The 15,122-nt window shown below is 45.1% G+C and overlaps 2 protein-coding genes across 2 annotated transcripts; both read right to left on the bottom strand.

The window, feature by feature from the left end:
• Nucleotides 1–1,401: 1,401 nt before the first annotated feature.
• Nucleotides 1,402–1,894, bottom strand: LOC111141874 (beta-defensin 119-like). The gene is made up of 2 exons (XM_022494716.1): nucleotides 1,879–1,894; nucleotides 1,402–1,595 (listed from the first exon to the last, which is right to left on the bottom strand). The coding sequence occupies exons 1-2, from the start codon at nucleotides 1,892–1,894 to the stop codon at nucleotides 1,402–1,404; spliced, it is 210 nt and encodes a 69-aa protein (XP_022350424.1).
• Nucleotides 1,895–13,448: 11,554 nt separating this feature from the next.
• On the bottom strand, nucleotides 13,449–14,795 carry LOC111141873 (beta-defensin 119-like). The gene is made up of 2 exons (XM_022494715.1): nucleotides 14,738–14,795; nucleotides 13,449–13,621 (listed from the first exon to the last, which is right to left on the bottom strand). Exons 1-2 carry the CDS (start codon nucleotides 14,793–14,795, stop codon nucleotides 13,449–13,451), a joined length of 231 nt encoding a protein of 76 aa, XP_022350423.1.
• Between the last annotated feature and the right edge of the window lie 327 nt (nucleotides 14,796–15,122).

The following is a 15,122-nucleotide window of genomic DNA, read 5'->3' as shown; positions in this document are numbered from 1 at the left end:
TGGCTCGGGTCATGATCTCAGGGTCCTGGGATCGAGCCCCACATCGGGCTCCATGCTCAGTGGGGAGCCTGCTTCTCCCTCTGCTTCCTGCTCTCCCCATTCATGTGATCACTCTCTTGTGCTCTCTCACATATGTTCCTGCTATCTCTCTCTCTCAGATAAATAAATAAAATCCTATTTTTAAAAAAAAGAATATTAAAAAAGAGAGACTGTGTGAGAGCCAACTTGAGGTTGTAAATTCCCAGCAAGAATTTTTTTCTGTGCACTGAGTACCAAGGTTCAAGACCAGACAATTTTCCTTGGAAAACACCTAGTGAAGGAGGACAAGTATTGTATCTGTTTTATCCTTACACAACATGAGTAACACTTCCAGGACTGAGTTTATGAAGGAGTCTCCTACAAGACTCCCATTTTTTCAGATCCTAGGCATTGTCTCCTCTCCCCTGCCCACGTCTGACCCTGGCCAGAGCCGCAGAAACTAAAGCTCAAGTTCACCTGATTCAGCAAATGCTTTCAAGACAAAAGCCAGTCTCAGTTACTGCCTTCAGAAAAGCACCTGGTTTCACTCAGTCTTAATATTCTTTACTTTTTTTTGAAAGTCAAGGATGCTTAAGAAGGTGTTTTAGGGTTTTTTTTGCCTATTTGAAATAAATGATTTTAGATATTCTCAATGGGACGGTTCATCTGGGTTCTTAGACCATGACTCATCAAGAAACAGGTCCAGAACCTCCAATTTTGTCAAGTTCATACGGCTTGTTGCTATGAGAGGCTGGGCAACAGCACAGAACGAAGGAAGAGAAGAGAATTGTCAGAGGAGGAGACTGATACTCAATGTCTGAACTCAAATGCTGAAACAATGTGACAGCATTAAGCTTTGAAGATCAGGCGGTCAGCGCTGGATTCACTTCAGGGTCTACACTTCTAAATTGTCATCAACCCTTCTCCAGATCTATAACCAACACCACTGCCCCAGGATCCTTCCCCCAAATGCTGTTTAAGTTCAGCACTTTGTTCTGCTTAATGAGCCTACGCATGACCGGCTTGACATCCACCCCCTGCCCTGTACCTCCATCCCACTAGGGCCGGGCCCCCTCTGAGACCAACACAGCACAGATGAAGTCATGACTCTGCCCAAACCCTTCAGCTCTCCCTCAGTGGTCTCAAGACATTCCCTCTCCACCTTCCATGGTTTGTCTAGCTTCTTCTTGTCCTTACAAGGACAAGAAGGTCTTCTAGCCTTCTCTCCCACAGGGCTGGATCCAGAATGGAACAGGTATCTCACCACGCAAAACTAAGTCTCTCACCATGATTTCCAATGGACAAAAGACAGACAAGGGTGGCAGATGCATGAATTTTAATGAGGGGTCCTGACTTCAGTTTGAAGATGGCGATCTCGAGCACTCAGGGTATTTTTGGCCAGCGGTTCTCTTGGCTCCAGTCATCTTTCTCTTCTCTGCCAGCAATACTTATCCTCATGTAGGACTGGAGGCAGCATGGCTGATAATTTAGGCAGTAGAGGTAGGGATGTTCAGTCCTCCTGCAAGAGGGTCTACAGACTCCCGTGTTTCCCATGCATCGAAGGGTGTGATGTCTGCCTGGCCAAAACAACCAAAAGACAGATAGTTAGTTTCCACTTAATAGTAGCTTAGATCCGAGGAGTCAGGGAGCAGCATCAGGACCTAAATGGGGTCAAATAAGAACGAGATGCCACTGCACACCCATAAGGATTATCAAAATCTGGACCACTTGTCAGCACCAAATGCTGGCAAGGATGTGGAGCCACAGAAACTCTCCTACACTGCCCATGGCAATGAGAACCCAGACAGCCACTCTGGAAGACAGTTTGTCAGTTTCTTACAGAACTAAGCACACACTTACCACGCAACCCAGTCATTGCGCTTCTCAGCATTTACCCAAAGAACTTGAAAACTGATGTCTACGCAAAAATCTGCACATGAACTACTTCATGTAGGCAGTTTGAAAATTAAGTTCCAGAGAAACAAAAGCTATTTCAGGTGGATTGTGGCATTCCGGCGCATCTGAAGGGCGGGGATGGCGGACGTCCTCCTCTATAGAGTCACCATGACAATCGGTTGGTGGAAGAGTGTATGCATGTCGCAACCAGCCGTGGCTCCATTTTCCGAGTGGCAGGGGTGACCTCAGCTTATCATCGCAGCAGGCAGTTGGATCAGTCTCCTTTAGCTCTCTGTGGACCAGTAATCCATAAATAACTGAGTGCTTCCCTGGGGAATCAATATTTATTGACTTAAACCAACTGCCGCTGATAAAGTGGTCTTTACCATGAAAAAAATCTGCACACGGTATTTATAGTAGCTTTATTCATAACTGCCAAAAGGTGTAAACAACCGAGATGCCTTCAGTAGGTTAGTGGGTACATAAACTGTAGCACAAGCAGGCAAGGGAATATTGTTCAATGTTAAAAAGAAATGAGCTGTCAAATCACGTACAGACATGGAGGAATCTTGAAGGCACATTAGTGAGTGAGGGGAGCCAGTCTGCGAGGTCTTACACACATACTATCTGATTTCAACTCTATGACATTTTGGAAAAGGCAAAACTATGGGGACAATAAAAAGATCAGTGTTACCAGGGGTTGGTGGAGGAGACAGGTGAATAGGCAGAGCACAGAGTGTTTGATGGACAGTGAAATTACTCTATTTGATCCTCTAATGATCAATTCATATCATTATCACATTTGTCTGAGCCCAGAGAATGTATAACACCAAGAGCGAACCCTAAGGTAAAATGCAGACTTGGGGTGTTAATGATGTGTCCCTTTAGGTTCATCAGTTGTAACAAACACTCCGCTCCGTGGGGGGCTGTTGATAATAGGGAAGACTACGCATGGGTAGGGACAGAGGGTATGGGGGAATTCTCTGTACTTTCTTCTCGATTTTGCCATGAAACTAAAACCCGTCTAAAAACATAAGTCTTAAAAAAGAATCCTTGGGATGCCTAGGTGGCTCAGCGGGTTAAGCTTCTGCCTTCAGCTCAGGTCATGGTCTCAGGGTCTTGGCATCGAGCAGGGAGCCTGCTTCCCCCTCTCTGCCTGCCTCTCTGCCTACTTGTGATCTCTCCCTCTGTCAGATAAACAAAATCTTTAAAAAAAAAAAAAAAGAATCCCTTAAAAAACAAATAAAGCTGTTATGAACATTCATGTACAAGTTTTTGGAACTAAATATCCATTTCTCTGGAATAATTGCCCAGGAGTGTCTTTGCTGGCTAACACGGCCAGGGTATATTTAGTTTTTTAAAAGCAAACTGCAAAACTGTTTTCCAGAGTTGTGCCCCTTAATGTTCTCACCAGCAATGTGTGAAAGATCCAGTTTGTCGGCAACTTTGCCAGCATTTAGTCCTGCCATTATCTTTCATTCTAGCTGTCCTACTAGTTAGTTATGCAGAGGACTATCACGTGGTCTTCATACACATATCCCTCGTGGCTAATGAGGTTGAATGTCTTTTAGTGGGCCTATTTGTCGTCAGTATATCCTCTTTAGTGAAACATCTTTCTTCTAATTTGATAATTTTTTTTTTAGTATTTCAATTATTTATTTATTTGTTGGGGTGGAGAGGGAGAGAGTGAGAGGGAACACAAGTAGGGGAAACAGCAGGCAGAGGGGGAAGCCAACTCCCCACTGAGCAGGAAGCCCAAAGTGGCACTGATCCCAGGACCCTGGGATCACACCCTGAGCTGAAGGCAGACACTTACCAACTGAGCCACCCGGACGTCCCTAATTTGATTGGTTTTTACTGTTGAGCTTTGAGAGTTGTTTCTATATTTTAGATACAGGCCTTTTCCTTTGTCAGAGATATATATGGCTTGCAAATATTTCTTCCCAGTCTGCCGTATGTCTTTCCATCTATCCTTTTCACAGGGCTTCTCACAGAGTGAAGATTTTATATTTTGATTAAGTCCAGCTTATTGATTTTTTTTTTTCGGATTGTGTTTTCTTATCTAAGAACTTTTCACCCAACGTCTGAAAGATTTTCCTACATTTCTCTCTAGAAGTTTTATACTTTTACATCTAATGTTTAAATCTATGATCCATTTTGAGTTAATATTCATATAAGATGTGAGGTTTAGATTAAGGTCCTTCCCTCCCTCCCTTCCTTCCTTCCTTCTATCCTCCCTCCCTCCTTTCCTTTCTCTCTTTCTCTCTCTCTTCCGGATGCCCAATTGCTCCAGCACTATTTGTTGAAAAAAAAGTCCTTCTCCCACTAAATTGCTTTTGCACATTTTGAAAAATCAGTTGGTTGTACACATGTGGGGCTATTTCTGATTTCCTATTCTGTTCCATTGATCCATATGGCTATCTCTCCACCAATACCACACGGTCTTGATTACTTTAGCTATACAAGCCTTGATATCTCGTAGAATGCTTCCTCTGACTATTCTTTTTCTTCAAACTTGTTTTAGCTATTCTCATTCCTTTGGGATTTCTCTATAGGCAGGATATAGCAAAATAATCCTGTCTATAGGTACAAAAAAATGTTGCTGGGATTTTAATAGAAATTGTATTAAGAGTGTTTATCAATTATTGAAAAATTGGCATCTTTGCTTGTTGAATCTTTTCTTTTTTAAAGATTTTTTTTTATTTATTTAGGAGAGCACCTGAGAGAGAGAGCATGCATGCTCGCACAAGCAGGGGGAGGGGCAGAAGGAGAGGGAGAAGCAGACTCCCGACTGAGCAGGGAGACTGATTCGGGCCTCAAGCCCAGGACCCCGGGATCATGACCAGAGCCAAAGGCAGACGCTTTACCCCCTGAGCCATCCAAGCATCTCCTGTTTATTGAATCTTACAATCTATAAACATGGTATGTCTCTTCACTTATTTAAATCTTTGATTTCTTTTATCAACATTCTGTAGTTCTCAACGTACAATTGCTACCTATGTTTCATTAGATATATACCTAAGCATTTTATATTTTTTGGAGTGATTGTGAATGGTACTGTATTTTTAATTTCAACAGTCACATGTTCAATGATCGCATTTAGAAATGTAATTAATTTTTATGTTTATCTTGTATCCTTCTATGCCTTAATGAATTTAATTATTTAATTATTAGTTCTAGATTTTTTTTTTGTAAATTCCTTGGAATTTTCTACAGAAAGCATTATGACATCTGTAAATTGCTAGTTTTATTTCTCCCTTTCTAACCTGTATGTCTTAATTTCTTTCATGCTCTAATGCATTGGCTAGAACTACTCAGATTTAAAAGGAATGATCTTTTCTGAAGATTAAAAAAAATTGATCCACACAACTTGGATGACTCTCAAGCACAGTGCTGACTAAAAAACAAAACCCAATCTGAAAAGATTACATATGATTCCATTTATACAACACTTTCAAAATGATAGAAATTAGAGAGATAAGAAACAGATCAATCCTTGCCAAAGGGTAAGGATAGTGGCAGAGGGTGGAGGCAGGAAGAGAGTGTGTGGGGCTGAGACTCTCCTGCTGTGCAGAAAAGGGGACACCTGGGGGGCTCAGCTGGTTATGCAGGCAGCTCTTGGTTTCAGCCCACATCATGATCTCATGGTTTGTGGTATTGAGCCCTGCACTGGGCTCCATGCTCAGCAGGGTGAGGGGTAGCTGCTTGAAGATTCTCTCCCTCTGCCCCTTGCCACACTGGCTCTCACTCACTCTCTAAAAGAAATAAATAAATCATTAAAAAAAAAATGAGTAACAGAGGGAAGGTCTTTATATTGGAAGACCAGCTCTGTATCTTTTTTTTTTTAGATTTTTTTTTTTTATTTATTTGACAGACAGATCACAAGTAGGCAGAGAGGCAGGCAGAGAGAGAGAGGATGAGGAAGCAGGCTCCCTGCTGAGCAGAGAGCCTGATGCGGGACTCGATCCCAGGACCCTGAGATCATGACCTGAGCCGAAGGCAGAGGTTTTAACCACTGAGCCACCCAGGCGCCCCCCAGCTCTGTATCTTGATCACAGTGGTGGTGACATGACTCCACACTTATGATAAAATGTCATAGAAGTATACAAACCCATTGCAGCAATTTCCGTTTCCTGTTTTGTGTATGGTACTATTAGTTCTGTAGAATATAATCTTTGGGGGGTAAATTACATGAAAGGTACATGGACCTTTCTCTGTACTATCTTTGCAATTTCCTATGAATAATTATTTCAAAATAAAAAGTTAAAATAAAAAATTGATGAGGGGGGCGCCTGGGTGGCTCAGTGGGTTAAGCCGCTGCCTTCGGCTCAGGTCATGATCTCAGGGTCCTGGGATCGAGTCCCGCATCGGGCTCTCTGCTCAGCAGGGAGCCTGCTTCCCTCTCTCTCTCTCTGCCTGCCTCTCTGCCTACTTGTGAACTCTGTCTGTCAAATAAATAAATAAAATCTTTAAAAAAAAAAAAATTGATGAGGGTGTGGAGAAAAGGGAACCCTTGTGCACTGTTGGTGGGAATATAATGGGTGCAGCCCCAATGGAAAACAATATTTTCCTCAAAACAGTGCAAATAGAACTATCATATGAGCCAGCAATCCCTCTTCTGGACATATTTCCAAAGGAAATGAACACAGGATCTCAAAAGATATCTGCAGTCCCATGTCTACTGCAGCATTACTCACAACTACTCACATAAGAAAACAACAGATGAATGGCTAAAGAAGATGTGGCATAAATATATAATGGAATATTACTCAGCCATGAGAAGGAAGGAAATTCTGCCATTTGCAGCAACAGGGATGGAACTTGAGGGCATTATGTTAAATGAAATAAACCAGACAGAGACAAATACTGCATGGTATCACTCATTTATGTAATCCAAAAAAAGAAAAAAAGGGAAAAAAGTCTAACCCATAGAAACAGGAAGTGGAAAAATGGTTGCCCGGAAGTGAGGTGGAGAAAATAAGGAGAGGTTGGTTAAAGGGTACAAACGTTCAGTTATGAGATGAATAAGGTCTGAGAATCTAATGTATGACACAGTGAAGAGAGTTGATAACACTTTATTGTATAATTGACATTTTCTAAGAGAGTACAACTTAAATATTCTCACCAAAAAAGAGATAAATTTGTGAGGTGATGGATATGAGGAATTAACTAGACAGAGGTGGGGGGTAGGGGTGGATCCTTTCACAATCAAATCACCAAGATATACAATTTAAATACCTTATATGTTTATATGCCAATTACATCTCAGTAAAGCTGAAATAAATAAATTAGAACACAAATAAAATAACCTAAGGAGCTATGCAGGGGTTAAAAGAGTAGGAAATGAAGTCAAGAAACCTCAGGTTCAAATCCCAGCTCCCGCTTTACTTGCTGGGTAACCTTTAACAAATTTCTTTACTTCTCTTTTCTACCGTTTCCTCATCTGTAGAGTGTACACTGTAATAGTCCCTAACATTTAGAGTTGTGTTAAAAACTTAATAAGTGGTGGGGTGCCTGGATGGCACAGTTGGTTAAGTGTCTGACTCTTGGTTTTGGCTTAGGTCCTGATCTCAGTGTGGTGGGATTGAGTCCCACCTCCGACTCCATGCTCACAGGTAGAGTCGGCTTGAGATTCTCCTCTTGCTCTGCTCCTCTTCCCTGCTCACTCACATGCTCTGTCCCTCTCGCTCCCAGCTCAAATAAATAAATAAATCTCTTAAAAATAGTATAATAGGGGCGCCTGGGTGGCTCAGTGGGTTAAAGCCTCTGCCTTCCGCTCAGGTCATGATCCCAGGGTCCTGGGATCGAGCCCCACATCGGGCTCTCTGCTCAGCAGGGAGCCTGCTTCCACTTCTCTCTCCCTCTGCCTACTTGTGATCTCTGCCTGTCAAATAAATACTAAATAAAATCTTTAAAAAAAATAAAAATAAAAAATAAAAATAGCATAGTAGGGGTGCCTGGGTGGCTCAGTGGGTTGAAGCCTCTGCCTTCGGCTCAGGTCATGGTCCTAGGGTCCTAGGATCGATCCCCGCGTTGGGCTCTCTGCTCGGCAGGGAGCCTGCTTCTCCGTCTCTCTCTGCCTGCCTCTCTGCTTACTTGTGATCTCTGTCTGTCAAATAAATTAAGAAAAAAAATCTTATAAAAATAGCATAATAAATGGAAAACAAATAGGAACTGGCACATAGCACTAAATAAATAAATGTTGTTATTATCACATAAAGATCCTTTCTGAAGGATCCATTTCTGCCTGTGCTACAGCTATGAACTATTAGTCTGGGAATAGTCCCATGAAATTAGACAGACATTAGTCCCTCAGTGGTAGCGAGAGGTGTTTTGTTTTGTTTTGGTTTGTTTTTTTGGAGGCTGTGCACACATGGAAACCAGAGACACAGTTCCTAGTCTATAGTAAGCACTCAGTAAACCTTAGCCATTAATATTATTATTATTATTCCCCCTTGGGACTAAGGTCTCCGAAACAGGAAATGATCCTTTGACTGGAAAGAAAAAGAAAAATAATGACCATCACCATTTGCAAATCACCCACTGTGAGCCATTTGGTTTATGTTAAGTTGTTAAATGTTCACTATAATCTTCTGAAGTAGACATATCTATTTTTCCTTCTTGCATTATGGAATGGAGGCTCAGAGAGACAGCGTTCTGGAAAAGGCCTGGTAACTGCTAGAGGCAGAGCAAGGCCTCAGATTCCACTCACTATGGCTCCAAGCCCATAGGCTCTTTGAGGTACAGCGCTGCCTTCTTCACACACTGAGATGGGGCTGGGAAAGGTTGGTTCCTCCCTGGATAATGACAGCTGGACCCATGGCCCTCTATTGTCTCCAACGTCAAGCCCAAACTTCTGAACCTGGCATTCATGGGCCTCTCCTTCATTCCACCAACAATTATCAACACCTAGTCTTTGTCAGGCCTTGCACTTGGTGGTAGGCACATAGGGTCCCTTGTGTCCAAATGGGCTTAATACAAAGTCTAATGTACACACACACACACACACACACACACACACACACACGTGCACACACACACACAGATATCCTAAGCCCTTGCATTGAATAAAAAGGATCTACTCCATTTAAGTTTGACTGGAGAAGCTTTACAAGAGCAAAACCACACCCTTTCTGTCACATCCCCTCAAGATAATCCTTTTCCCTCTTCCGGGAGAAGGGCCTTTGTGAGATTAGCATCTGAAAGAAGGGTATACAGTAGTGTAAACCAGCCTGCGTTAACCCTGACCCCTGGAGAGAGGCCATGGCACCCAAGAAAGGGCTTCAGAGTTTTTTCAGGGTCTTTACAGCTCCTACCTCCCGGCCTCCCCTCAGCCCCCTGTCACCGTATGCCACCACTCACTGTATCACCCACATCTTCGTCATATCCCTTCCATGTCCCCTCAGCCCCCTCACCAGAAATCAAAGACTGTTTACTAATCCCAGCATTGTCTCGAACCTACTTATGAATGTAGGTCATGGTTCCTCCTCAGACCTCAGTTTCCCCACCTATGAAATGGGAAGACAAGAGAAAGTTTCCTAGTTCAGAAATTCTCTCTGTTTGAGGGCTATTAGGAATGAAGGAAGTCTGGCAGGGGAATTGGGGGGGTGAGGGGGTGGAGCTTTATCTCCCAAATGAATAATCTGAGGGAATTTTCAAAATTTCACATGCCCAGACCCCAAGTCCAGAGACTCAGACTCGGGGTTAAGTGCCTTCTAAAAGTTTCACATGGCTCGATAGTGAGTTCAAGCCTTTTTCTCGCCTCACCATCCTATCACTCCCCAGGGCTGTCTCCGTGTGCATGTGTTAAGCATGGAGGAGTTTCTTAATGCTGTGGACCGAGGGCCTCGTGATGAGTGAACTTGGTGAGGGCGTGATGACTGTGTATGGAGACATTAATGCCAGGCCCCAGTACTGGGGGACCCTTTGACTCGCCCCAGACCACCTCCCACACTATGAAATCTGTGTCTCGGGGTGCCTGGGTAGCTCAGTGGGTTAAGTCTCTGCCTTCGGCTCAGGTCATGATCCCGGGGTCCTGGGATCAAGCCCCGCATCGCATCGGGCTTCCTGCTCAGCAGGGAGCCTGCTTCCTCCTCTCTCTCTGCCTGCCTCTCTGCCTACTTGTGATCTCTGTCTGTCAAATAAATAAATAAAATCTTTAAAAAAAAAAAAGAAAAGAAACCCGTGTCTCCTGGGAGTAAACTAACTGGTGAATAAAGAGGACCAACTTGAGCGAACCTCCAGAGCTGCTCTGCATCCTTTTGGACACTGCCCACCAGAGCCCTGTATATCTGATCCCCAAGTCCTCCCATCCCTCTAGCCCAGGATCCTGGCATCACCTGGAATACAGGTGTAAATAAGGTGCTGTCTCAGCCGCCGAGCATTGCCATCCAGTATGGGGGGGAGGGGAACGGGGCGGGGCGGAATTGGTGAAAAGTGAGCAGTGAATAAATAATTACCCAATATTGTAGTATGTTTCATCCCTGCTTAAGGCCAACACTTTGTAAAGCCAATCAGAACTTAGTTGCTCTATCTTACTGTCATGTGACCTTGGCTAATGATACCACCTGTCTAGGTCCAGTTTCTTCATCCATAAGGTAGGGATAATCAGAGGGTTGTTGTGGGGCGCCTGGGTGACTCAAGTGGTAAAGTGTCTGCCTTTGGCTCAGGTCATGATCCCAGGGTCCTAGGATCAAGTTCCACATCGGGCTCTTTGGTCAGCAAGGAGCCTTTTTTTTTCCCTCTGCCTGCCTCTCTCTCTCTCTCCCTCTGGCAAATAAATAAATAAATAAAATCTTAAAAAAAAAAAAAAAAAAACAAATAAACCAACCCAGAGGCTTGTTGTAAGAATGTGTAAGAATGGAATGACTTCAGGTCCATGAATACTGAGCACAGCGCCTGACACATAAGGAGTGACAATGGGAACTATTATGACAGCTACTAGTATTATAATTATTAAGGAATAGTGAGACAGAGCTTATGGAAGGCTTTCCTGGCCAGGGACATCAACTGCACTTTGAGGGTGAGAAGGAGTTCATCGCAAAGATGAACCTGGTGGTGGGGACGAGGTGGAGGGGAGCCACGACCAAAGGCAAAGTTGGAGAGGGTTGGTCCATGAGTGGCAGTCATGGGAGATGAAGCTGGGCCACCAACACCTTCAGACCCGACCCTGGGCAGGAAGGAGCAAAAGAAGCCATCTAAGCAGGAGAGTTACATGGTCAGATGAATCTCCTAGAAAGAGTCCCTCTGATAACAGACCCCAATGCAAAGAAAATCTGGAGGTAGAGAAGCCAGTGAGAAATTATTTTGGATGGTCTCACCCAGGACCTCAGGGCCCAGGTGGCTCTGAGGGGGCAGCCTAAGAGTCTCCCCAGATCGCACAGATGTTGAGAATGCAGAAAGCACAAGTGAAGCACCCTGTCTCTGTCTCTGTCACCTGTCTCTGAAGGGAGCTTGGAGATGGTTTTGAAACAGAGCACCATCCCAATTCCAGGTGCAACCCAACATTTGTGGGTCCTGGGCACGAATGCACATGGAGGCTCATCTGTCATATGTCTGCATATTTAACAGTTCCGAATCAAGCTAACAAGTGGGACAACTGAAATCTATCCCACGGACCTTTGTGAAATAGCCCTTCATAATGACCTGAAAGAGCAGAATTGGATCTATAATGCTTGGATTCTTCAGAGTTCTGAGCAGGAACAAGGCAGCAGGAGGGGAGCTGGCTCAGCCCACAGCCCAGCTCTCTTCTCCCTCATCCCCAACTCTGCTGCACACTGTGAGGACTCTCTCGTGAAAGACATGGACACTCCAGCCTGAACATCCAAGCTGGTCCCCTGCCCCTCAAACAGGAGTGTCCCTTGGTACTCCTCCTGCCAAAGGTGCACACATGGTGGGCCCCATCATCCGGAGAAAGCCCAAGTGGTCCCTGGAAGCAGGCACAAGTGTTCTCTGGGCAGGGAATTCCAGGTCCCAGCTGCTCAAAGCATGGTCTTGGAACGAGAGAGGGGCACTGTCTCTAAATGGATATATCCCACTTGTCCCCATTGACTCCTAACCCCATGGTGAGGGACTTAATCAGAGGAGGCCCAGAGTAGGACCAGGATCAGAGAAAGAGGTGTCTCTCTTCCCAGAGTCTAAGAGCAACTCTAAGAGTCTAACTCCCTAACTCCCAGAGTTTAAGAGCAATACTGAATTGAGAACAAATTATCTCATGGATCAGAGTGAACCCCTTGTATCTATCTCCATGTCACACACCATGCTTTACAGAATATTCCTGGTATCTGACCTCTCTGTAGAGAGCACAGTTCAGGGATGAACGACTGTGTTGGATAAATGGGGCCCAGAGAATAGGGTTTATGATAACAAAGTAAGGAAGACACCCAGGTCCTCTAGATTCCCAATCAGAATTCTCGAATACTCTCCATGGGTTAGTATCCTCCCAGGCTAGATTCTTAGTTCAAATGAAACAGGCTTCCGTGTCCCTCAGAGTCTCACACAGTTGGAAGGCACATAGCACATATTCCTTAAATGCTTGAAGAAATGAATGAGCGGGGCACCTGGGTGGCTCAGTGGGTTAAGTCTCTGCCTTCGGCTCAGGTCATGATCCGGGATCCTGGGATCAAGCCCCGAATTGGGCTCTCTGCTCAGCAGGGAGCCTGCTTCCTCCTCTCTCTCTGCCTGCCTCTCTGCCTACTGTGATCTCTGTCTGTCAAGTGAATAAATAAAATCTTAAAAAAAAAAAAAAAGAAATGAATGAGCAACAACAGCAACAGCTACATTTATTAGGGCTCACAATGTACTAGGTGCTGTGCGCTCCATTATCCCATCTCCCACTTCCCACAATCCTAAGATAGATTCTAGGGTTCCAGCCTCACAGCTGGGGAAGCTGAAGCGTGGATGAGGATAGAAGCAGAGTCTGACAGTAGTGAGTGGAGGAGCTGGGGTGACTGAATGATCGAATCCATGAAAGAATGGAAGAACTGAAGAATGAAAAAACTCATTTATAAATGGGTAAGTTCACGTGATTTATTGTTTTTAGCACTTGGAAACCTTCTGATCCTTGGAGCTGTGGGGTCTCCAGCATCAAAAGGCATCTCAGCCAACTTCCCTAGAAACCCAAGGATTTGAACTCTACTCGGTCCTTGTCCACCCCCAAACTTTTCACCCCCAAGATGGAGCAACTCTCCCTCCCAGCAGTTCTCCCCCTCTCTCAGTACTGGCTGTGCCTTCAAGTCTCTTGGCTTCCCCAGATATGCTCCTCAACCCACTCCTATAGCCTCTCCTGCAGCTGGTAGAGGAGGAACTATCTCCAAGCCCCAGCAATGTCTCTCTGCTACCTCTTAACCCTCATCCTGCCATCCCCCCAACCCCACCCTCAATCCATTTGGAGCATCGTTCCTTATGATTGATGGACACAAGAAACAGATTTGTGAGTTTTAATGGAATGTGGGAGCTAAGGAACCTGAAACAAAGCCCTTTCTATCCATGAGGTCTATTTATAGGCCCTCTACTGCCAGGTCTGGCCTTTTGTTTTATTGGTTGCGTGTGTGAGGAACGGTCCAGGGTTCCACTCTTTCAACAGTCATTGGCTTGACCGTTAGGTAACGACTAGGGACACAGCACCGTTTACGATTTGCGCAGCGTATAACACTGTCTTCATCATTTTTGCACACCAACCGGCATTTTCCATCCATCCAACACTCTGCTGTTGGGCACAGAAACAACCATTAAGCAGATGTTAGTATCCCTCAAGTGGCGAGAGAAGAGGAGGCAGAGGAGGAACAGGGCAATGGGGGAGGGAGACAGTTGAGTAACTCACAGTGAATCCAGTCCCAGGAAAGGGGAGAAGTGATCTTGAGAGGGGAGAAAATTGAGACAATTGTTCCAACCTTGGGAACTCCAAGGGTTTTAGGAAAGCCTTTTTCAGACATTCCATCCTCTGTCTTCCTATCTCTCAACTTGCTACTCCTGACTTTGTGATCAGTTGATGCCAATGAAGATCCCCCCTGATGGAGCTTGGGACTGATAGGAAAGGACAATAAACTTTACCTGTAATATTAGGGGATACAGGGGACTCACCCACATTTCAACAGACCCAGCTCCTAATCCCTCCTGGTCCCACCTTAAGCTCATCTGGGTCCAGCCACAACCCCATCCCCAAACCTCCTTAACCATATTCACCAAATTCAAACTCAGAACCCAGTCCAGTCTTAAGTAGAACTCCCAGCCCTACCCAACTCAATGTCCCTTGAGCCTGAACTCCAAGTCAAACCTAAATTTAATCAAGTCACCAACCTCAATCCTGAGCAGCAGTCATCAGACACCCTGCCCCATTCAGTACCAACTCCCAGTTTCAGCCCAAGCTCCAGTCTACCCCCCCAGCACCACCTCCACTCAACCCCAAATCCCATCCCCTCCCCATCCCACCCCAAGCCATCAGGGGAGCCCAACACCTTACCTCCAGCTCATCCTAATCTTCCCCCTACCACTCCAACCCCAAGGTCTTTCTCCCCATCACAGCTCACCCTCAGGCTCTAATCTTAATGCCCTCAGGCCCCCAACAAGTCCCCAATCTGCACCCAACCCCGTCACCCCTAAACCTTCTCCCAAGATCCCACCAGAATACCATCCTGCCCTTAAGTGTCAGGTGCCCCAAAGAGCTACCATCCCACCACCTTGGGAAAGAAGAATCAGAGAGAGATGTGGATGCGAGTTGATCATGGGAAAAACTCCCAAACCCCATCAAATGAGGAGTGGAGAGGAGAGGAAGGCAAGAGGTTCATAACCAAGATCCCAGACACTTGAGAGAGACCCAAGTTACCTGAGACCATGGGTTCCGTGGCCAGAAGGATGACAAGAAAGAGGAAAAGAAACTTCATGGCTGGCAGGTCACAGGAGAAAGAGGTGGCCGTGCTGGAGGGGATGGAAATAGAGTTCTCTGTAGCAGGGATGAGCCTTGCTTTTATTGGCAAGGCTGTGGGCAATGAATTATAGCAAGAGAGGCTTTATATGAGATCAGCCAGGCCAAAGGACAATGTGTAGCAGATATCCTTACCAAGCACAAGATGATAGTGTGGGAAACTGGCCAGCACCCGTACCAATAGTGACTTTCCTCCCTGCTGAGGAGACAGTTAGATTAAAGCCCATTGGCCTCTCAAGACCCACAGATGAACTCGTTAATTAACACATAAATATATATTGGGGAG

This window comes from Enhydra lutris, unplaced genomic scaffold (assembly GCF_002288905.1).
Source record: "Enhydra lutris kenyoni isolate GAN:26980312 unplaced genomic scaffold, ASM228890v2 scaffoldscaffold6, whole genome shotgun sequence".
In the NCBI taxonomy this organism is placed as follows: Eukaryota; Metazoa; Chordata; class Mammalia; order Carnivora; family Mustelidae; genus Enhydra; species Enhydra lutris.
The sequence above is the reverse complement of the archived record's forward strand: the minus strand, read 5'-3'. Positions and strand labels throughout refer to the sequence as shown.